At 53.5% G+C, this 19,706-nt stretch overlaps 8 protein-coding genes and 2 non-coding genes across 10 annotated transcripts; 8 read left to right on the top strand and 2 right to left on the bottom strand.

Annotated features, from left to right (window-relative positions):
• The first annotated feature begins 3,073 nt into the window (after positions 1–3,073).
• Positions 3,074–4,493, top strand: BDP81DRAFT_419212 (uncharacterized protein). The gene has a single exon (XM_060589753.1). It carries the CDS (start codon positions 3,172–3,174, stop codon positions 4,483–4,485), a length of 1,314 nt encoding a protein of 437 aa, XP_060448629.1. The 5' UTR covers positions 3,074–3,171; the 3' UTR covers positions 4,486–4,493.
• Positions 4,494–4,555: 62 nt separating this feature from the next.
• On the top strand, positions 4,556–5,726 carry BDP81DRAFT_446414 (uncharacterized protein; the record flags this gene model as incomplete). The annotated part of the gene is made up of 3 exons (XM_060592059.1): positions 4,556–4,694; positions 4,918–5,031; positions 5,203–5,726. 3 exons carry the CDS (start codon positions 4,556–4,558, stop codon positions 5,724–5,726), a joined length of 777 nt encoding a protein of 258 aa, XP_060448628.1.
• Positions 5,459–6,057, top strand: BDP81DRAFT_419210 (uncharacterized protein). Its single transcript, XM_060589752.1, has one exon. The coding sequence runs from the start codon at positions 5,741–5,743 to the stop codon at positions 6,044–6,046; it is 306 nt and encodes a 101-aa protein (XP_060448627.1). The 5' UTR covers positions 5,459–5,740; the 3' UTR covers positions 6,047–6,057.
• Positions 6,002–7,074, bottom strand: BDP81DRAFT_157131 (uncharacterized protein). Its single transcript, XM_060581965.1, has one exon. It carries the CDS (start codon positions 6,825–6,827, stop codon positions 6,276–6,278), a length of 552 nt encoding a protein of 183 aa, XP_060448626.1. The 5' UTR covers positions 6,828–7,074; the 3' UTR covers positions 6,002–6,275.
• Positions 6,863–6,966, top strand: BDP81DRAFT_t98. Its single transcript has one exon. It is a non-coding gene; the product is annotated as a tRNA-Val (tRNA).
• Positions 6,973–7,044, top strand: BDP81DRAFT_t99. Its single transcript has one exon. It is a non-coding gene; the product is annotated as a tRNA-Ala (tRNA).
• A 908-nt stretch (positions 7,075–7,982) lies between the features above and the next one.
• BDP81DRAFT_311469 (putative methyltransferase-domain-containing protein) lies at positions 7,983–9,266 on the bottom strand (the record flags this gene model as incomplete). Its single annotated transcript, XM_060583720.1, has 1 exon — positions 7,983–9,266. The coding sequence occupies one exon, from the start codon at positions 9,264–9,266 to the stop codon at positions 7,983–7,985; it is 1,284 nt and encodes a 427-aa protein (XP_060448625.1).
• Positions 9,267–9,867: 601 nt separating this feature from the next.
• Positions 9,868–10,959, top strand: BDP81DRAFT_157112 (uncharacterized protein). Its single transcript, XM_060581964.1, has one exon. The coding sequence runs from the start codon at positions 10,330–10,332 to the stop codon at positions 10,867–10,869; it is 540 nt and encodes a 179-aa protein (XP_060448624.1). The 5' UTR covers positions 9,868–10,329; the 3' UTR covers positions 10,870–10,959.
• An 834-nt stretch (positions 10,960–11,793) lies between these two features.
• BDP81DRAFT_419203 (cytidine deaminase-like protein) lies at positions 11,794–12,859 on the top strand. The gene has a single exon (XM_060589751.1). It carries the CDS (start codon positions 12,089–12,091, stop codon positions 12,770–12,772), a length of 684 nt encoding a protein of 227 aa, XP_060448623.1. The 5' UTR covers positions 11,794–12,088; the 3' UTR covers positions 12,773–12,859.
• A 996-nt stretch (positions 12,860–13,855) lies between these two features.
• Positions 13,856–14,533, top strand: BDP81DRAFT_157093 (uncharacterized protein). Its single transcript, XM_060581963.1, has one exon. It carries the CDS (start codon positions 14,011–14,013, stop codon positions 14,464–14,466), a length of 456 nt encoding a protein of 151 aa, XP_060448622.1. The 5' UTR covers positions 13,856–14,010; the 3' UTR covers positions 14,467–14,533.
• The last annotated feature ends 5,173 nt before the right edge of the window (positions 14,534–19,706 follow it).

Below are 19,706 nucleotides of genomic sequence, written 5' to 3'. Positions count from 1 at the left end.
GGTCGCGCACTAATAATCTGGATGGGCCTAAGCACAGCAACTTTATTTCAGCCGCTCTCACTCCGTTTGCCGAGTATTCTCAATACTCTTCATGGCTGTTCATGATATTGTGAAGTCTGAATCGAAGACTCATCTCAATTCTCACGTCGCTCTAAGGTTGCCTTCAATTACTCAACTTTCTTAGTCGCGATGTTGAGCAATGTGAGACCGTCAGGCGAATTGATGTCTGCACGACTTTGTTTTGGACCAACATGTCAGAGTCGGTCGGCTTTTTGCATCAACGTCATATCTCGCCTAATGATACGCAATTTCATTTCGCTTCCCTTATTTTTCGCAAGTTAAGCACCATAATGGTTCGTTGAGCACTACGTCCATGCTCATCGCTGACAATGCCATGCCGGAAGATGGGACGCATGTGCGAACGGGCCGTTCTGTTCACTCACGTTGTCAATGCCATTCCCCCGGGACACACGGGCAACTAGGGAGCTCCGACTGTTCATCATATCAGATTGTGACTCCACTCATAGAGAAGCTATTTTGAGGGTGGCGCGTGACCAACTCTCAACTGCATGGCATCTGGCTTCCGAGCTTCGTCTAGGCATTCAGGTGTGAAGATAGCTTTTAAGCTGTTCGAACAATGCCATGAGCCAGGAGTGCGTGAGTTCTAATTCAATGTATCAGTTGCTCTCAAGTAAGTTGCCCAAGGAGAAGGAGAAGGAGGGAGTGAAGATGAACTGAAAGAGAAGCGGCCGAACAACGAAGTTTCGAGCATCATTACACACGTACCTATTCAATAGAGAAGGTAGGTATCACTAGGATGTAAAAAATGTATGGTTCACTCCGGATAAGTGATCAGACACGGTAAGTGGATCAGGATTAGGTCAAGCCCGACTAGTAGTAGGCATCAGCTTCATGCACTCAAAGTAAGATTGACTATAAACTTAATCCAATCCTAGACTTAGATAGGACTTCTTCGTATTTCCAGAAGGAAATGGGACCACAGAGAATTATGGGACTTTTTTTTTTTCTGTCATTACATGTCCATCTACACCCCTCTCTCGTTGAGGTTTATCCTACCAGGACAAGAACAATTCTGCTGCCTGGATTCACAGCCCTGCTACTACGCCAGCAGGCCTAAGTAAGGACATACGGTGTGAGTTGCTCATGCTCTGAATTTTAAAGTGCTATCAAGCATGAAATGATTAAATCTTTCCCCCGCTATTTAAGTCTTGCCTGCCTCTGAGCTGAATGAGATGGTTGCCTCTGTGTAGTCATCGCCATCTGCGCCATGCTGTAAATAAGGGGCTAACGTGGAGGAAACTCGAAAGGCACCGAGTGCCGATATAAACCGCAGATCTTAGCCATTCGAAGGCAGTGCTGAATTTGATCGCTGGCGCATGCTCCGTACACATAAAGTACTCTTAATGACCCCAATCACCAAGAGGCTTGACCCGTCCCGTAGTCGCAGTGTAACCTCGGGCAGCGGTTCAGCACCTCTTGCTCAGGCATCACGCGACGCCCCGTGAACTATATGTATTATTACACTTCCAAGCCGAATTTGATTGGATACCGTATGTCGGCTACAGCCGGTCATTTCCTATTTCTCTGCAGTAAGCGGGAGAGTATGGAGCCCATCTTGTTTCTGAAGCTTGGCTAAGCTTGGCTCTGTAAGCGAGTTTAAATGACGAGGTTATAAACTAGGGGCAGGCATAGTTGAAGGCTCTGCAGACGAAGATCCGTGATTTGATATATTCCCGCCTGGGTTGTCAACGTCACACGTTGTCTGTGGGTTCGCCTCTTTGTGTTTCCGTTGAGTAACTTGACTTGCCTTCACTGAAAGCAGGCTCGCAGCCTGGACAGCACAGCCGGGCGAAGCCAAGGTGACCCTACTTCAGGTGGGCTGGCCATGTGTCACAACGGTATTACTTTTGTGCTTTCAGGCTTGAGGATCCCACTTGTCAAGAAAATTCCATGGCATCTACGTGGATTTTCCAATTTGGGACCTCGGGGCGGCCCCTGACGCACATCGTCAGCACTGGGTAATTAGTAGATGGTCCGTCCATGTCGTCAACTCGAAACATCATCATCTGCAAAAGTTCTTTCCTCCAAGTCCGGCTCTATGCACGTTTACAATTTTCTAGTAGACACTTTCCCCACTCGGATGATAGAATAATCGCCCGGTAAGGGTGTGTCGACTATGGATACAGTTGCCTGTATCAGTAATATAGAAGCCAACGGAGCGCTATTAAACGAAAACTAAATTTAATGTTTGGAGACTTTTCAAACCCGACAACGAAATCAAGCTCCGTCGGTGCGTTGGCAGATTATAACTTTGGCAGCTGATGAGGGTTTCGCAAGTCCATCATCCTGGAACCCAAAATGAGGGACTTCGGTATTGATGAGGCTGGTTTGACGATCCGCCAAGACGACGCCTCCGCTGCGGAAAAGGGCAGTGCATGGCGCGAAGGAACGCCCGACGACTGAGAGGTAACATGTCGCGTGGCTTCATATTCCCGAGCGAAGGAACAAGGATGATGGGGATCTGCATATAGGCGCGAAAATATTGTCTCCATCAACCACCCTTGGAAACCCCCGGGCGGGAAAAACCATGGCATTACGGGATTACACAGACTCGCAGAGCAAAAGAAAAGGAAAGAGACAGAGAAAGTCTCGGCGGAAATGCCGATCATGTAAGACAACCGGGTGCCCGCAGCGCCGCCTAGTCCAAACAAAAGCCCGCAGCGCAGGTTGGCCTGCGCATCCCCTCCACTACGACGATTACCATCTGATGAAGGGATCCTCACGAGCCAACCAAAACATCACTGCCTGCCTTCCAGTGGGCTCGTTTCTTCGGGATGTTACCGCGGCCCCCAGCATGGCGGTGGTGGCTGACCCAGCACCGAGCAGGCAACCGTAACCGTTCCCCCAATGACTTTTCGCCCGATATAGTTGCAGAGTGGTTCAAAAATCTTGTCTGCAATGTCGTGTATCAGGGGGGTTTGGGGTTACTTCCCGTCCACCCCAGCTCGTCTCAACTTCTGAACTCTTTTCTCTCTTTCTTTTGACAGCTGTACTCATCCCAGATTTTCCTCTTACCTTGCTTGCTACTACTTTGCAGACCGTTTGCGTTCGCGCAACTGAGAGAGTGAGAGTGAGAGCGAAAGAGACAATATGGCTTCAGTAGCCTCATGCTCGTCCATGGTCATGGCGATATGGACGTCGTTGAGTCGATGTATCCAGAGGAGGTTCTTCCGCGTTTTTGCAATCTGTTTTATCTTGTTTCTCGGCGTTACTCTTCACCTTACTCATGATACCCAACGACCTCACCACGAGCCGTTCAAGGCCCCGATCACGAAGCCTATCGTTCATGGCAACCCGGTAGACGGGCTGCCAGAGCCCTCATACGAACTCAACCCCTTCCCTTATTCTCCTCAACAAACAGAGGCCAACGGCACCGATGAAAATGAGCTACCGAAACCCTGGCTGGCGGCAGTCATCTCTACAGCATCAGATGTTGAGCGTCGGATGCTTATTAGATCCACGTGGATGAAGATCTTTGGCGATGTTCCATTTGATGGACGCTTTGTGGTATCAAATCCTGGACCGCAGTGGATGGAGGTGGTGGCCAACGAGAACCGCACCTTTGGGGATATGATTGTGCTCGACAACATCACCGAGGACGACATCACCGCCAACACCATCAAGACCCTCGAGTTTTACAAGTGGCTCGTCGACCACGATGTACAGTACGAATTTGTGTCAAAGATGGACACCGATCTGTGGCTCAACACACGAGGGTTCTGGGATCGTTTCCTGTCACCGCGGCTTACGACTGACAGCGTCACTGGGCTCGTGAAGAGTACGGTCCGGAAGACTGTTATCGGAGAGCTCTATTACTCCAAGTATTGGGATCTCGTCTTCCCGCATGGCGCCATGTACACCGTTACTTGGGACATGGTGAAGTTGCTTGCGGACCTCCAAAACAAGCACCGCGTGGTGACGGGTGAAGACATGGCCATAGCAACCCTCATGCTCAAGGGGCACGAAAAGGCCAACTTTGTCAACTTCAGGGGCTCAGAAAAGTTCGACTACGATGACAAAGACGCACGGCACGACGGCACGGCGTGGGCTAGGAGGAAGACACACCCGGATGCCATCCAGCACGCGTTGGTCGGCGACGAAGCCATTGCAGTTCATCAACTCAAGGATGAGAGCTTGTGGTTCAAGGTGGCGGACTGCTTCGACGAGCAGGGTATCAAGGACGCGCCGCCGGCGTATCATTCCGGCCCGGAGACGCAGCGGCCCATTTCGATGAAGTGGGATGACTTTTGGTTTTGGATGGGTGTTTCGGACCGCTACGACGCTAGATTCGACAGGATACCAGACTTCTTGTGGACAAGAGCAGATGGGCATTGGATATGCGACGGTATATGGGACTTGGGGGAGACAAAAACGGGATACACAGAGAAGGAAAATACCTTATGACAGGGTGCAATAATTAGATTTGTCTTGAAGTTATTAATGATATCCTCCAACGTTCAGCGCGAAGATACACATGAACACCTCGCATGCTGCGGGCTCAGGGTACAGGGACCACATTCAGTCTAATCGTCCCACCAAAGTTCTGCGTACCGATCTCAAGGGTAGGATCTTCCCGGCTGATTTGGAAGATACTCAAAGAGCCGCCAACACAGGTGAGGGTATTATCGACATTGAATGTGCAGACATCAGCTTGATAATTAACCTTAATCAGAGCCGAGGCAGCAGCAGGCGACGGAAAGAAATATTGGTAGTGGAGAATTCCCATAATCGTCAATCATGGCTGGCAAGCCTCCGTCGGAAGTGAGGAGCGAGTAGTGGGCTCGGAGCCTGAATAGTTGCGCGTTCTGCCTGTTGGCGCTGAATAAGAGCCTGTAGCCCGAGCCAAAAGCTTGCTGCAACTGTGCAAAATTGCCATCAGCAGTGAAGTCGCCGCTGTTGGATGCTTGGAGAACGAGGATGTCGATCAATACAGAGCATGCGCCGGTGATGGTTGGTTTAGCGGGGCTGGTCGTTCAGATGGCCTGAGAAATTAAATTTCAGCATGGTTTACGACCCATGAGGAGGCTCAATGGAGGTCGTGCTCACGCTAGCGCTAGCAGGGCTGGCTGAAGTTGAAGTGAATGAAGAGCTGCCTCGAGCTGGAAGATGAAGTACTGCTAGAACTTGACGAGCTGGGGCTCGAGGAGGTACTGGAGCTTGAGAAACTGCTTGAACTCGAAGAACTGCTTGGAGTCGAGGTCGAGGTGTCTGAAGTGGAAGTTGAGGTGGTACTATCCGTTGACGAAGTTGAGCATGTAGCCAATGAACTGCTACGCGAGCTGGTACTGGTAGTGCTTGAGCTATCGGTCGAGCTACTGCCGGTTGTCGTACCGGTCGTAGTAGAAGTTGCGGCGGTACTGCTGCCGCTTGAGGAAGTGCCGCTGACGCTGCTGGTTGACGACGAAGTGGTAGATATCGAGCTCAAGGAACTACTCGTCGAGGTGGAAGCCGTGCTAGAAGTACTGCTATTTCCAAAGTTGAACGTGCTGCTGCTCGTCGTGGCAGCCGTCGGAAGGGTGTTGGTGCTAGTCGTCAAGGTGGGCTGGGGTTGGGTTCAGGGAGCTTGTGGCAAAGGTCGTGGAAGACGAGGAACTGCTGAGAATGCTGCTGCTAGAAGAGCTAGACGAGGACGAGCTGCTGCTTAAAATGCTGGTTGAGGATGACGAAAACGATGAGAGAACCGAGGCGGATAAGCTGGATGCTGCTGCTGGTAGAGCTGAGAGTGATACTCAGCGATGAACTCAAGGAGGACGAGATGCTGGTGATCGAAGCGATTGCAGAGGTGGTGGTGTTAGAAGCAGTAGGAGGCAGCACGGCCAGTACAAAGCTTAGATTGGCGCCGGAATCGGAGTCGTGGTCGGCTGGCCGGAGGGTTGCTGGGCGGCAGCAGAGAAAGCCAAGGCCGTCAAGACGGCGACCTGCTCGATCCAACCCATGGTCAACTATGCAGGGCTCTGCATCGTAAGTCGATCACAGACGCCGAATCTATCGGGAAACTTTGCAAGAACACGAGCCGCACAAAAGGAAAGTAAAACGAAGGAAGCATTGTGGGCCAGATGAGGAGACGGGTGGCTCGAGTTCGGGTATTGTTCATTAGAATGTCTCGCCCAGAATATGCTGGCTGGATGGGAATTGAGACAGTGGTACTGTACCCAGGCTATACGGAAGGATTTCTCGGCTCCGGGTTTGTCACGTTACGAGACTTGCGGGCCTATAGAGGAACATATCTTGGGCGCTATGTGGCTGTAGCGTGCGGAGGAACGTATTAAGAAGTGAAAGGTAACGGGGTGAAGCCGTGACGAAGTTGCTGAAAATGATTCAATGAGGAGAGGGACGATCAATGGCGTTGCCGCATTCGCGCCGAAGCAAGGGAGAATCACGATACGACTTTCTCCCTGCGATACATCTAAGACGGATCTTCCACTTAGAGGAATCAAGCCACTTTCTACTATACAAGTCTTCCACTTGCTACCTCGCTTTGTGATAGACAGCAATACGGGCTCGGGATATTTTGCGGAACACATGCGGAAGACTCGCGGGAGCATCAGCGGGTCCTTTGCCGGAGCTCCACCAGGCCCGCCACGGCGTCCGACAGCGCGGAGCCTGCAATTTCCCATCACCTCTAGCGCAAATCTCTGATTGGCGGCATTCGAACCCTCACCCGCAACCAGCAGATTTTGCAACCAAACCCTCGCTTCTCGCGCCCCGTTCACCACAATGCAAGTCGGTCGGTTCCCGCGCGTCATATTCGCCTTGGCCCCTTGCGTCTCCAACAACAACTGGTCTGGTGGTGTAGTTGGTTATCACGTCAGTCTAACAGCTCGAGAGCCTCGTCTCTCTCGTCTGCCACACTGAAGGTCTCCGGTTCAAGTCCGGGCTAGATCATACCATGGGCGATTGGTTTAGTGGTATAATGACCGCTTAGCATGCGGTAGGTCCTGGGTTCGATTCCCAGATCGTCCATTCTTTTTGCTCTTTGACGCCTCCAGATGCTTTTTGTCGTCCTCTGCAAACGCTGTGAAGGATATTCGACCGATTCCAGGCTCGGTCGGGTACTGACAGACCATGTGGGTTGACGAAGAAGCAATGGTGCAACGGACTCATGTCACGCGCTGCAGGACTGGGTCTAGATGCGAGGAAGAGGTGTGTGCCGGTGGTGATACATTGAGCCGCTTCTCTATCAGGGTAAGTAAGACTCTCTCTCGAAAGCTGCGGACTTGGCGACGATATAGGTCGTGATCAATGTCTTCCTTCCTCTTCGGTATTCTCTGCCTGAGCGGGCTGGCAGCTCGGCTGACGTTCCAGCGGGCCTTGAAGCCATCGCTGGTAGTAGTCCCACGGGCCCATCCTGATCGCCCAAGGGTACCGGATTCCGGTATCCCTCCTTGGCAAAGTCTCCAAGCCGGTATCACATCCCGAAATGGATGCAGCGATCACCCAGTCTCCTCGCAGTGTGTTGACCCATAAAGACCTGTACCAGTGGGAAAAGACCTTGCATTCCTGTCTGTTACTGAGGCTTGCTGTAGTCGTCGCTAGATTTGATCGACTGGATTTTCGCATCTGTGTCGTATGGGAATCTCTGGAGCGTAGAGGAACCAGTCACCACAACGCAGTGTTTCTGGGAGGATCGAAGCCTATGTCCGCTTGTCGAGAAGCGGCCGGACGATTGTGATTGAACGTGAAGCCTCTATGTGACCTTGGTCGTTTGGTGGGACCTACACCATGTTTTTGAGCTGTGTGATACCGCGATGGTCGCTCTCGCCTCGAACGCGACGGTCGCTGTACGCGGTGCTTATCCCGCCTTCGCCGCTTGACGGTGTCTGATTACCATCAGAGAAGGGTCGGTCCCCTTTGCTTCGCCAGAGAAAGAAACCGTCCTCCAAGCGGCCTGATGCTGGCGACTAGGAGCACTTCCAGACTCCCTTCTCCTCATCCAGCCCGAACTTGGTAGACTTCATGCTGAAGAGGTACGTGAAGATCCTCTCCGTCTCGCCGCCGAGCACGGGCAAGTCAACCACATCTTCTTCGTGTAGAGTCCACCCCTGGCTATCGACCTGGTTCCAGAACTCATTCTCGTCCGGATGTCGCTTCTTCCAGGCGATGTACACCCACGTCTGCGCAGACTCATTCGAGCTTTTCGAGATGTTGTGCACGTGGATCGCCGTCCAGGTATTCACCAGAGAAGGCAGCGAGTCCACGTTGTAGGTGCAATCGCTCATGACGACGACGTCCCACGTCTTGGCGTTGACCAGCGGCCCAAACACCCCCTTCCGACCGTCGTCCCAGTCAAGGTTCTCATACCGCGGATGGATATTCGCTGCCCCATTCGTCACAAGCCTCTCGATATTCGCGCAAGCGCGATGCTCAGCTTCAGGCAAATCCGTCATGAGGACGGAACCCTCACCCTTGGGATCCGCACCCGACAAGAGCTGCGCGAGCCCGTTCCCCAAGATCCCAACGCCACAGCCCAGCTCAAGGATATTCACCGGCCCGTTTCCGAAGAGCAGGCCGTGAAATGTCTTCATGAGCCACGGGTGCTTCTCCGCAGCGAAGCTTTCCCGCGTGTTCACCTGCCAAAGCCCAGAAACAGCCATCAACCCAGCATCCCAGATATGCCGCGCAATACTCTCCCCAATATCCTCCTCAATCTCAAACACCGGCTCCGAGGGGCGATCACCGTGTTCAAGTCTCCGGACGCATGTCATCGGCGCCTCTGAGCCTGGTGTCTGTACGTCTGCCCAGAGGGGCAAGATCTTGCCGCACTCTCCCTCGCACCCCGCGAAACTGACGCTCATCGCCGTGTCGGCTGATTTATCACCCTCGGCGCGTATGCGTACCTTCAGCGGACCGAGGCCGTTGGTGTTGGGTAGGGGCCCACGCCCGGGGAGGTGTTGAGCTGGGATGTCTGCCTTGAGGACGCGCCTACCAGGGGTCCAGCGCAGGACCTTTTCGGCGGCCAGCGTCATGGTCTCACCTTTCTGCCTTTTCTTCGGTTGATCCTTCTGTTGCTTCTGCTGTTCCCAACCGGCAGAGACTTTGATCTTGACGGGGTCATCATCTTCTGGTGTGAGGAAGGAGTCGCCCAGGTCGGTTGTGATGGTGAAGACGACGTTGAGGGACCAGGGGTGTGTCCTGTTCTCCTCGCGCGTGAGCGTTGGCGCTCGAAGGAGCCGTATGTAATGCATTGAGTCTTCGGGACGAGGACTGGATCTGACCTCCCACCGACTCACTCGCTTTTGATGATGTCGTCGGGTGTGTCGATGAGACGGCGTCAATGAGCTCGCGGATGAGGGACGAAAACTGAGAAGATGCTTAGTCATTCTCCATTGACCAGTCAAAGCTCTCCAATCGGGAAATATAGTTGGTCGCGTGCGCTACGCCAGGCACCTCCTTCCGCTCCCGAGCTCGCGAGCTCGATGGGCTCGTCAATAACTTCCTGGGGGTTCATTCAACTCATATGAAAAGATTCGATGGATATTAATTAGTTGGTTAACTTGAAGATTCGGGCCATGAGGCGTGTATGGTACGTCGTGGAAGTTTGCTACATCCTCATCACCGACACAATAGAGGTTGCCTCGTAGTACCCGCCCTCAAAGAGATGGTTAGTCCATCTAAGATCCCATTCGCTGCCAAGAAGACGAGAGCCGAGTGCAGCGTACTGTTCGATTGAGTGCTAGTATTTCCGCATTGACGGGCGAGAATGCTTGATGTCTGGGTACCAAGTTAGTGTATCTGAGGCCGACGCGAGATGGGGCACACGGGCAAGGCAGTGTGCTTCTGGCAAGATATTGAAGACTTGAGGCAGGAGGTGCTGATTAGGTAGGCATCACGCATCAATTCAGATGTGACTATCTTGGGTTCGTCCGTCGTCGACCGACGAATCAGTAGCCTAAAAGTAGAGACAGATCTGGCCGGCTAGAAGGATCTGCCTATAAAACTACGACGAGCTCAACTGCATCTCCTTGCCCACCAGCCAAACTTGTTTTCGAGTACTAGTACGTCGCAGTTGGCTTGATTTGAAGTTCTTAGTGCGACTGTACCTGAACAGATATAGGCGCTGGACCTCATCGTTCTCGCCTCTAGAGTAAAGAAGCTTGTCGTACCATGTTGCTCCTTCAGTTCTTCGTCTCCTCTCCCTCCAATGTATATTCCGCACTTAATACCTTGCCTTGGTAAGCCGGCGGGCAAGGATAGCTTGTCAGTAGTTTCGGTGCTCAGCCATTTTAACCTTGGCTGGAAACCAAGAACATGAGAGCGTATGTCAGCACTGTGGAGGCTGAAGCCGAAATCGATCCCCGGATCACTGGAAGTCTGCGCACCGTCTGCGCGTTCGAGGTGCTGAAGATCTATATCGGCGCCCCTTACAACTACTATCCGATAACGTACCGCCCCTGGGCTCACCTGAACAAGGCAGAAGTGACCCTGGAGGGTTACCTGTTCTCGGCGGTGGCGCAGTGGCTCATCGCCCACCCTGAGGACTTGGCCGATGTCGATACCATGAGCTCGATCGCCAAACGCTGGAACCCCTCGATGGCGATGACGAGAGACAATTTTGGTGGGCCTCGCTCCCAAGCTTGGCCCCTTATCATCGAGGATCACAAGAAGCGTACGGCCCGACCTATTCCTGAGATGTTCAACATCAACATGGGCGCGAACAATGCCAGAGCTTCGGTCCAGACAGTTCGGTCAAGATGGACCAAGTCACAATTGAAAACCAGCGCAGTATCCTCTTCTCTCCTTACTCAAGTCCGTTGGCTCTGTCTCGAGCCTGATGAATTGCGACCTTAGCTTCCCATGCTTTAGACTCGGAGATCGTGGTTTGAACCGGAGCCTTGTTCGTGTGACGGCCCAGCGCCTTTTCATTCATTGAAATGACGTGCCTGCCCGGCCCGGAAGGCTCTAAAAACCGCCGCAAGCTTATGAAGAGCTTTTCGTACCCAGCAACATCCTGTGTCTGATTGACAGAGATGCTTTGTCCCAGCAGTGGAACCAGAGCGACCCTCTTGTTGCGCTTTGCATTTGGCACACTGTGGTCCTCTACCAAGGTCTATTCGCAGTCTTCCGAACCTCAGGGATCTATCTTCCTTCCAAGGGGGCGTGGCTGCGTGGACCAAGTCCAAGAAACCCCATACTATTATTCATTTAGATATCCCATGTGGAATATGCCGAGGAGGCCGACGGCCGGAAGGGGTTGGTTGACTTAGGTAGAGGCCCGAATGCTTCACAATGATATTCGGATCGAGACCTCTACCGTCGCCGCCATGACTAGGTAGCCATTCCATGTGGATGGGGATGACCTTTTCGTTAGCAGAGCGCACGCGCTGGGTGATAGAGTTCACTTCTCTCAAACTGCAAGATCTGATTCATACCAGTCTGCTCCAGCAAGCTCGACCTAGAACCCCCCGCGGCCTCCGATCGGAGACCGGCGACAAGTGGACCCAAGCTTCCGGGCTCGGCCACCATCCCCGACCGAAACCCAACACGTTCTCAGCAATTGCAGATATTTCTACGTAACCCTCAAAACACGCCGCGTAAACAATTTCAGCTCCTCACTCCCAGGTCCAAGTAAAAAAGAATACACTCACAGCTTAGCGCTCGGGACATCTCCCACCTCCGAACCCTAAAACACCGCAACGATCGGAGGTCGCCGCCCCCCCCCCCCCCCCCCCCCCCCCCCCAGCCCGCCGCGACCGGAAACAGCGAACCCCCATCCCGCCATCCCGCGCTACGGAAGCCTCCGATGGTAGGAGGTCGGCGCCCACTCAAACACACATTGAAGGTAATTGGCTGACCTTAGATATACGCATACGGAGAGCATCTGGTGGGTTGCGATAAGCGTCGCGGGGTTGATACAATCGCGGCTCCATCCCAGTCCCATATCGGCATCGACAAATCTTCAACGGCCAACAATTGAACTTTTACACCAGCAATAAATATCTATCTACATCTACCCTGACTCCATCACCACTCAATACCTAAAACCTCAAAGAAGACATCGCCACACACAATGGCCACAGAACCCCCCCTCCCAACCCGCAACCCAAAAACCGTCCTCTCCTCCCTCCTATCCCTCACAGAAACCCGCATCGTACCCCTAACGGCCGCCGGCGTCTCCTCCGGCTCAAAACTCTTCGGCGCCGCAATCCTCTCCTCCTCCTCCTCCTCCCTCCACCCCTACACAGTCTCCACAAACGACGAACGCACCTCCCCCCTCCTCCACGGCGAAATAAACTGCATCCAAACCTTCTTCACGCGCGACTTCCCCGACCCAGCCACCCGCCCCTCCCCACGCACCGACTGCGTCTTCTTCGCCACCCACGAGCCCTGCTCCCTCTGTCTATCCGGGATCGCGTGGTCCGGGTTCAGGGAGGTGTATTACCTCTTCACCTACGAGGATAGTCGCGATTTATTCGCGATTCCGCATGATATCAATATCTTGCAGCAGGTGTTTCGCGTACCGGCTGAGGGGGAGGGGGAGGCGGCGTTGGAGCGGCGGGAGTTGTATAACCGCACCAATACGTTCTTCACGGCAAGGAGTCTAGGGGATTTGGTGGAGGAAATTGAGGATGAGGGGGAGAGGGCGCACTGGAGGGGTGAGATGGAGCGTGTGAAGGTGCTGTATAACGCGTTGAGTGAGACGTATCAGGAGGGAAAGAAGGCTGGCGCGGAGAGTTCGAGTGTGTGGAAGTAGAGCGAGCGAACTGCAGGTTTAGATGATTCGTCAATGGGGGGGGGGTGTTTGGTTTACGGATACTGCTCGATGCTTGAGTCCGCGTTTGTAGGCGCTGGCAGTGGCTGGGTGGAATCGGCGCCGGTGATGAGACTGGGCGATTTCCCATAGTCGAGGGCCGAGCTGGTGAAGCTGGCGTCATGCTTTAGCATCGATATGGAATGCCGCCGGCGATGACTGGTGTTTAACCTAGAGGATTAGAGATACCACTAGGAACGACTCGTTTCCAGTTTCAGCTATCGCCTTCCCAGCCACGTCCATCATGTTTACTATTTTCGAAGCATTGAGTCATTGTGCAGTTGTATGAAAGACTGTAGTCCAACCCAGCGTGTGTCATGTAGTTTTCATCTCGGCCGGCCGTCCGTCGCCCAGCCGGGGTGAGACCTCCGCAACGGCAAGGAAAGGAAGAGCTGCAGCGATCAACGTCGCAGACGGCACTCCCCGGAAGGAGGGCGATCGTTTCACAGGCGCCGGACCTTACTCGTGGCCGTGACCCGTACCAAAGGCAGCAAGATCCTGCACGCTCACGATCCCTCGGCCCCCGAAGCTGAACCTCTCCCGCCGTCCTGCGCCGGACAGAACATCGTCCAATGCAACGCACTGTGCAGCGGTTATGGGCCAAGCAGACGAGGGCGGATATGCATGCGTGGGGTAAGCAGAAGGACGGCAGACCGGAGCGTGTAGGCTGCGGCACGGCGGTACGGAATACAAGCTAGAGGACGCGTGAGGACCTCACCCCCCCCCCCCCCCCCCCCCCCCTGTCGATGAGGTACATTTGGATTCTTCACGCCCCCCTCTCCAAGGGCTCCCTTTCTTGGGGTCTGAAGCATCGTCATTGGCCGGGATCGTCTGTTTTCCCATGTGGCCCACGTTTCGTTTTAGGCACATGCAAAGAGTTTCTTGCGCAAGCCGTTTTTCGGCGTGGGGAGCACGTTGCGGAACGGAGTCGTCCGGGTTTGACGGGCCATGGGTATGGGCGGGAGGGGAAGAGGGGGCAGACCTTGGGAAGAAGATGGTCTTTGCCGGATCGGTCGGACATGGCGTGCATTGTTCCCGGCCTGGGTGACCAGTGGGGATGTCTGCGAGTATGGCATAGTTGACGCAGTAGGCAGCGGTCTTTTCGAGATGAACTGCTTGGTGATACTGCGGTGCGCGGGTGAGAAACAGGGTTCGTGGCCGTCATTTGGTTGTTGCAGCGCATGGCATGGCAGCGCAAGGCATCATCGCAGACTGCGGCTAGAATGGATGGAGTCAACTCCAAGGGAATCCGTAATTGTGCAGCAACAGGAGACAGACGCCGCTGCTACTGCATCACGTCACTGCTGTTGCTGAAGACCGAGAGACGCAGGCGAGAGAGTGTAGGTATCCGTATTCGTAGGAATGATGATGATGGGACAAAGTCTCCGCAACGGCCGCCCCTCCCGCGCATGTTAGCGGGGGGTGAGGGTCTCTCTCTTCCTTTTCCCCCCTCCCGGCCCCTCCCGGTTATCGTTTGGTCTGTCTCGAAACCCCTCCTCGTTGGTTGCGTGCAGACGCCATCCGTGGTATCCCGGCGGGTAGGGAGAGGAAAAGGACGCAGTGAGCAGCCGTGTGTCAGCACACCCGTCCGCTATTTGCAGTTGGTGATGGGGAAGATGGGCGATGATGGAGGATGAGTGGCCGGGGCAAAGGCGAGTTTCCCACTCGTGGTGATTAATGACCAGTGACAGGTCGCTAAACCAAGGTAAACCGTAAAAGAAGAGTCGCGACGAACGGTCCCAGGTTGGAACGGGCGGACACAGCACTACCATCACTGGCGTTTCTTCCTCTCATGGGCCGCCCACCCTTGCCTGGGTTCCCGGGGGTGTGGTGGGTTGCATTCTCTGGCTGCAGACGCGCAGGTTGAACGTTGGAGGGTTCGCTGTGAGAAATGACGCAGAAGTTTGGACATCCTGAGGGCTGAAGGAGGTGTCTCCCGAGTCCCCAAAAATAACGAGCTGCCGATGGTTGTTGGCTGTGCCGCGCCGTCCATACTGGTGCGTTTGCACCACCTCATGCACTCGCGGTTGGTGTTGCTCGGAGCTGGATGAGCGCTGGGAGCCAGTCGGGAGGCTTGTCGATCGCACCAACTATGTTATTTTCTGAGCATCCTCCTGTCTATTGGATAGTACCAGTGAGACTGTCCGTTCATGACTGGCTTGAATGGCTTCCTGTGGTGCAAGGTGAAGCAGTGGTCAGCTTATTCAGGTCAATCTTGGGGTGTGTTTGGATATGCCCGGTTGATGTCTGACAGAGGCTGAGCAAGACGCGATGTCTCCAACGCTTCCTTTGGATGACAGATTTGCGGTAATCGTTGAGCTGTCATGGCAGAGAGAGGCGTGTAGGAAGAAAGCAGTATTAGAGTGATAGTCATGGGTGATCTGGCGAGTAAGGACGAGAAAGGCGATATCATAACATCCTCCGTTCCTTCACCTTGCAAATTGACCCCTCAATTGCTGCTGCCCCTCCTCGTTTCAATCCCATGGCTGTTTCCTTTTGACGGGTCTGACCATGGGCCATCGACGTCAACCCCGCCTTCTTGGTTTGGCATCCTTCATAGTGACCCCTGTATTTCACTGCAACTTTGACTACTCATGAAGTTGATTGACAGCCCTGTCAGCCTTTTTTTTTTTCACTGCAACTTTAACCCATCCCAAGAGGTTACCGTCCACCAAACCTGAGCTTATCATCGACCAACGCGTTTTCAGGACCCAAGAAACGTTCACAAACACGGTAGCAAGCTCGAGGAGGTCGACCGAGATGGTATTCCATGAGCATTGCGATGGATACTCGCGGATGTCAAAGGGAGCAAGAATCAAGGGATCCATAGCGCTGACCACTGTCTCTCCGCAACTCTTCAGCCTCATGTGAGCACCCAACACCGTTGCAAGGGAGCTTGAGAGACATCAAACACACGCAAGGGCGATGAACCAACGATTCGAGCACTTCCTACCGAGTTCCTACTGGCTTTATAGCGGGAGGAGCGGCATCCTTCCAAATCCCATTCCGATCGTCAGCCGTCCGTCATCTCAGACACGGACGGATGCCTACCTACCATTCCCGCCTCTCACCTGACATCTCACATGAATCTCATCTCACATGAAGAGCGACTCACTCTGAACTCACCCGTCACAACTCTGCTTGGAATCATGCCATCCCACAATCCTCCGCCTCGTAAGGCTACCAACGGGCGACCCTTCGCCCGCGGCCCATCTTGGCCCCCAATCCCGCCCGCACCGCCGATCCCCCTTACCCTCTTCCCCGATCCAAGATGTGCACTTGTTCTCGAATCACACCAAACACCAAACGCGGTCATCGTATCATTCGCTAGGCAAAAAGGTAAACGCAAGCCACCCGTGCCACCGTCACATTGGGAGTCGTAGCCTGGTCACGGGAGTACCTTGCACTTTCACGCACCTCTTGTACCTTGGTGCCCACCTTAACCACCCAGGCACATGGTATCGCCAAACGCCAAAAGTAGATTCGTCACACTCATGAACGTAACCGTGCTGAGACTTGTCACAACATCAGCCCCCCTTCAACGCCAGACGCTCCCAAGAAAAGAACACCATTGTAACCCGAGGAGCAAGTCTACACGGCACACCTAAAGTAAGCGGTAAACCATCCCAAGAGGGGGAAAACGTGGTATCACTGAGACTGCCGACGCCATGCACACCACCCGCGCCGCTGATTGGCGAGATTAGCGCTGAGCCCGAATTTGGAGCACACTTTCCCATCTCCCATGTTCACACGTTCACGTACTCCGTACATACAACACCAGATCCCTACAGTACAACCTAACACACACACACACGCATCTTTCTTTCTCATCCTCCCTCCCTCCCTGCTCATCTTTCCAACCGGCCAGCCGGCCACCCTGATTCCCCAGCCTTGCCATATTCCTTCTTCCTCGTTGGACGCAAACCGCCAAAACCAACCACCTGAGACTTGCACGCCCCCTCCCGTCGGGGGAAACAATCATCATCCTAGATGTAGGTACCCAGACTCAAAGTAGACTGATTCTTGGGGGGGAAAGCAAACGACCAGCCGCCCAGACGCCCGCCATGACCACTTCGTCACACCGAGAGAGACCCATCCCACCTGAATATTCCCCTGCTCACCTTTTCGGTGCTTTTGGTCCCCTCCGTGACAGGGAGAGGACCTGAACCCGGTGTGCTACCACACCCACCACACCCACCATATCTACATCCCCAGCTGTCCTCCATCCAACAAAGTTCACAGAACTGCAGACAGTGCAGAGTAACCTCCCTACCTAGTTGCCAGATTTCTGAGTGATCTTCGTTGCCGGCTAACATTTGTCAATTTGATGGCTATATCTCAAATTAGAACCAGCCGAGAAATAGCTTCTACTGCACCTGGAAGACACACCACCGCCCGATAAAAAGGCCCGCCCGGACCAGGAGGTGTGCCACACCGGCCGGCCGGCCGGCCGGCCGCGTCTTCTTTTTTTTTCTTTTCTCAACAGCGAGTATTTCCCGTACACGGCCGCCCCACGCTAACGGCTAAACACCCCCCTAACCTCTCCCGTCGCCGCCGTTGTTTCGTCTCGGCAGCGCGTTCTATCTTTTGCCTGCCGTTCAAATCACTTGCATGTATCACCAAATAAAGTCTAGAAAAAGAAAAGAAGCCATCATCGGGAGTCATCACCCGAGTCTGCTCGATTGCTGAGATGTGATATCTTGAGAAATCCCGTTCTCTGCTTTGTCGCCCCTGACCTTTCCTGTATCCAGAGGTATTTTGCTCCCACAACATGCGCTGCCTCAGTCTCATCAGCTTCGTGTAAATCTTCACGCTCACCATCATCCTCTAACACAGACGAACAGGCCAAAGTAGGCAGACATAGTGACAGAAGCATGACTCACCCACGACCGTGTCTACACTCTACAGACGCGCCGTCATCGTCCGTCTCATCCTCACATCCAAACCTGAACCCCCCCCCCAAATGCTCCCGGACCCCAGTGTAGTGTAAACGCACGTCCGCAGCAAACCGGCTGTGCAAACAAGCCCTTTTTATTTTTGATTTTTTTGAGGAGCATCCGAACCACCACTGCAACCTCAAGAGTACAGACACTCTGACACTGTAACCGTGCCCCCCCCCCCCCCCCCCCCCCCCCCAAATGAACCCTGAATTTGAAAAAAAAAAAAAAAAAAAAAAGGAAAAAGAGGCCAGTCTTTGTTTCCTCCCGTCCCATCTATCAGTCCGGTCTTTTCGTGAGGTGCTTTGCTCAGACCCCTATGCGCTGGCCTACCTAGATCTCTGAGGAAGAAACACAGACTGGCTTGAAAAAAAGGAAGCAAGTGTTCCGCGAGACCCTGAGTGTGTGTACTAGCAAAGCCATCTAGAACTTCATCACAGTCCTCGTGTTTCCTCTCATCGTCGCTAATGACCTTGAACAACAACGTTCGCACACAGACGGGCGGGAAGATACCTCCCCGATGGGAAACGCGTCTTAGTCTTTCCTTTTCCCTCTCATCAGGACCAGGCTGGCTGGCTGGCTGACTCCGTGGCATCGAGTCAAGACACTAACATAGGCAGTCTCATATTTAGTCTCACAGTCCTCACACATTGCAACACATCAACAAGAGACATTTGACACCAGCTCATGCAAGCCCGTTGAGGGATTTTCAACACAAACATTGACACATTTTCCAAATCCAAATCATGGTGTTCTGTTTCTCCAAGCCGTCCAAGCCCCCAAGCCCGACGCATTCCCGCGTCTCCAAAGCAAGTGAGCCCCATCTCCTTGGGCGTGTGTGTGCAAAGGAAACAGTTTGAGTTCAAGACAGCGAATATCTCTCCGCCTGAAGCTGCTGCTGCGCGAAGAATGTACAGGCTACCTAGATCCAGAAGCAGAATTCCACACCAAAAAAAAGATCAACCATGAAAAGTGGAGTTGAAGAAACCAGACGGGGCCATGATGATATGCAAGTAATCACAGCCCAGATGACTACACATTTCTATTTCTCTCTCAGAGTCTCAGTCTCAGTCTCAGTCTTTCGCACTCCTCGTAACCCTAATCTTCACGCCCCCGTCAAGAAAAACCTCTAGACGGAGCACACACCGGATGAACAATCCACAGACCACGGTCCCGTGTCCGCTCCCCTCTCCCGCTCACTCCGCCGCATCATCCGGGCTCTCAAATCCACGCATCCATCTCCATATATGAGCTTCTACCTACAATTGCCAGCCTCCGGAATACCTAATCAACTAGTCTAGACATCGTCCCCACGTGATGTCGCGCATAGCAGGACCCTAGTCGCATGAAAAGACCTCCCCCCCGCGCGGAGCCATTCGCTTACAAGTTTTACAAGGGTGGCTGGTCGCGAAAATGACCTCATAACTGTCCTCACGATCGAACCACCGTCTGCCAAATCCCAAGGAACCGCACGGACGAACAAGGGTCTCTTTTTTCACGATGGCTCACTCGCTCCTTCTTTTCCCTGGAGGAGCCACGTGGGAAATCAGGACCCCGGTAGTATATGTTGTGAGGATGACGTTGATGTCGGCCACATCCCATGTCACTTCCATCGCTCGTGGTCAACCATCAGAGTGTCGACGACACATGTCACATTGCAAATCATAATGGGCACAGATGTTAAGGATGGTGGTACTAATTGATTTCTGCAACTATTTCTCAGACTCGCGTCGCCCACGGAGCCAGTAACAAGGAAAGGAAGGGGTATATCCAGCTCCTCCGTTATCTTCCTGCCAGTTCGAAAGGAAAAACGTTTCGACTCTCGTAATGATCGAGTCGTGTGAACAATAATAAGTAAAAGTGACGAGCAGCGCTTCCAGTGCGGCGTGTTGTGGATGCGGTAGTGCAAACCAGAAAAAGAACAAAACCAAATATTCAGA

This window comes from Colletotrichum phormii (assembly GCF_030913505.1).
Source record: "Colletotrichum phormii strain CBS 102054 chromosome Unknown BDP81scaffold_4, whole genome shotgun sequence".
Classification (NCBI taxonomy): domain Eukaryota; kingdom Fungi; phylum Ascomycota; class Sordariomycetes; order Glomerellales; family Glomerellaceae; genus Colletotrichum; species Colletotrichum phormii.
Note: the sequence above shows the minus strand (reverse complement) of the source record. Positions and strands in the feature narration are given on the sequence as shown.

Bases quoted from the DNA above. Each gene is read 5' to 3' on its own strand.
- BDP81DRAFT_419212 (XM_060589753.1), top strand. From the start codon at position 3,172: ATGGCTTCAGTAGCCTCATGCTCGTCCATGGTCATGGCGATATGGACG.
- BDP81DRAFT_419210 (XM_060589752.1), top strand. From the start codon at position 5,741: ATGACGAAAACGATGAGAGAACCGAGGCGGATAAGCTGGATGCTGCTG.
- BDP81DRAFT_157131 (XM_060581965.1), bottom strand. From the start codon at position 6,827: ATGACGCGCGGGAACCGACCGACTTGCATTGTGGTGAACGGGGCGCGA.
- BDP81DRAFT_157112 (XM_060581964.1), top strand. From the start codon at position 10,330: ATGAGAGCGTATGTCAGCACTGTGGAGGCTGAAGCCGAAATCGATCCC.
- BDP81DRAFT_419203 (XM_060589751.1), top strand. From the start codon at position 12,089: ATGGCCACAGAACCCCCCCTCCCAACCCGCAACCCAAAAACCGTCCTC.
- BDP81DRAFT_157093 (XM_060581963.1), top strand. From the start codon at position 14,011: ATGGCATGGCAGCGCAAGGCATCATCGCAGACTGCGGCTAGAATGGAT.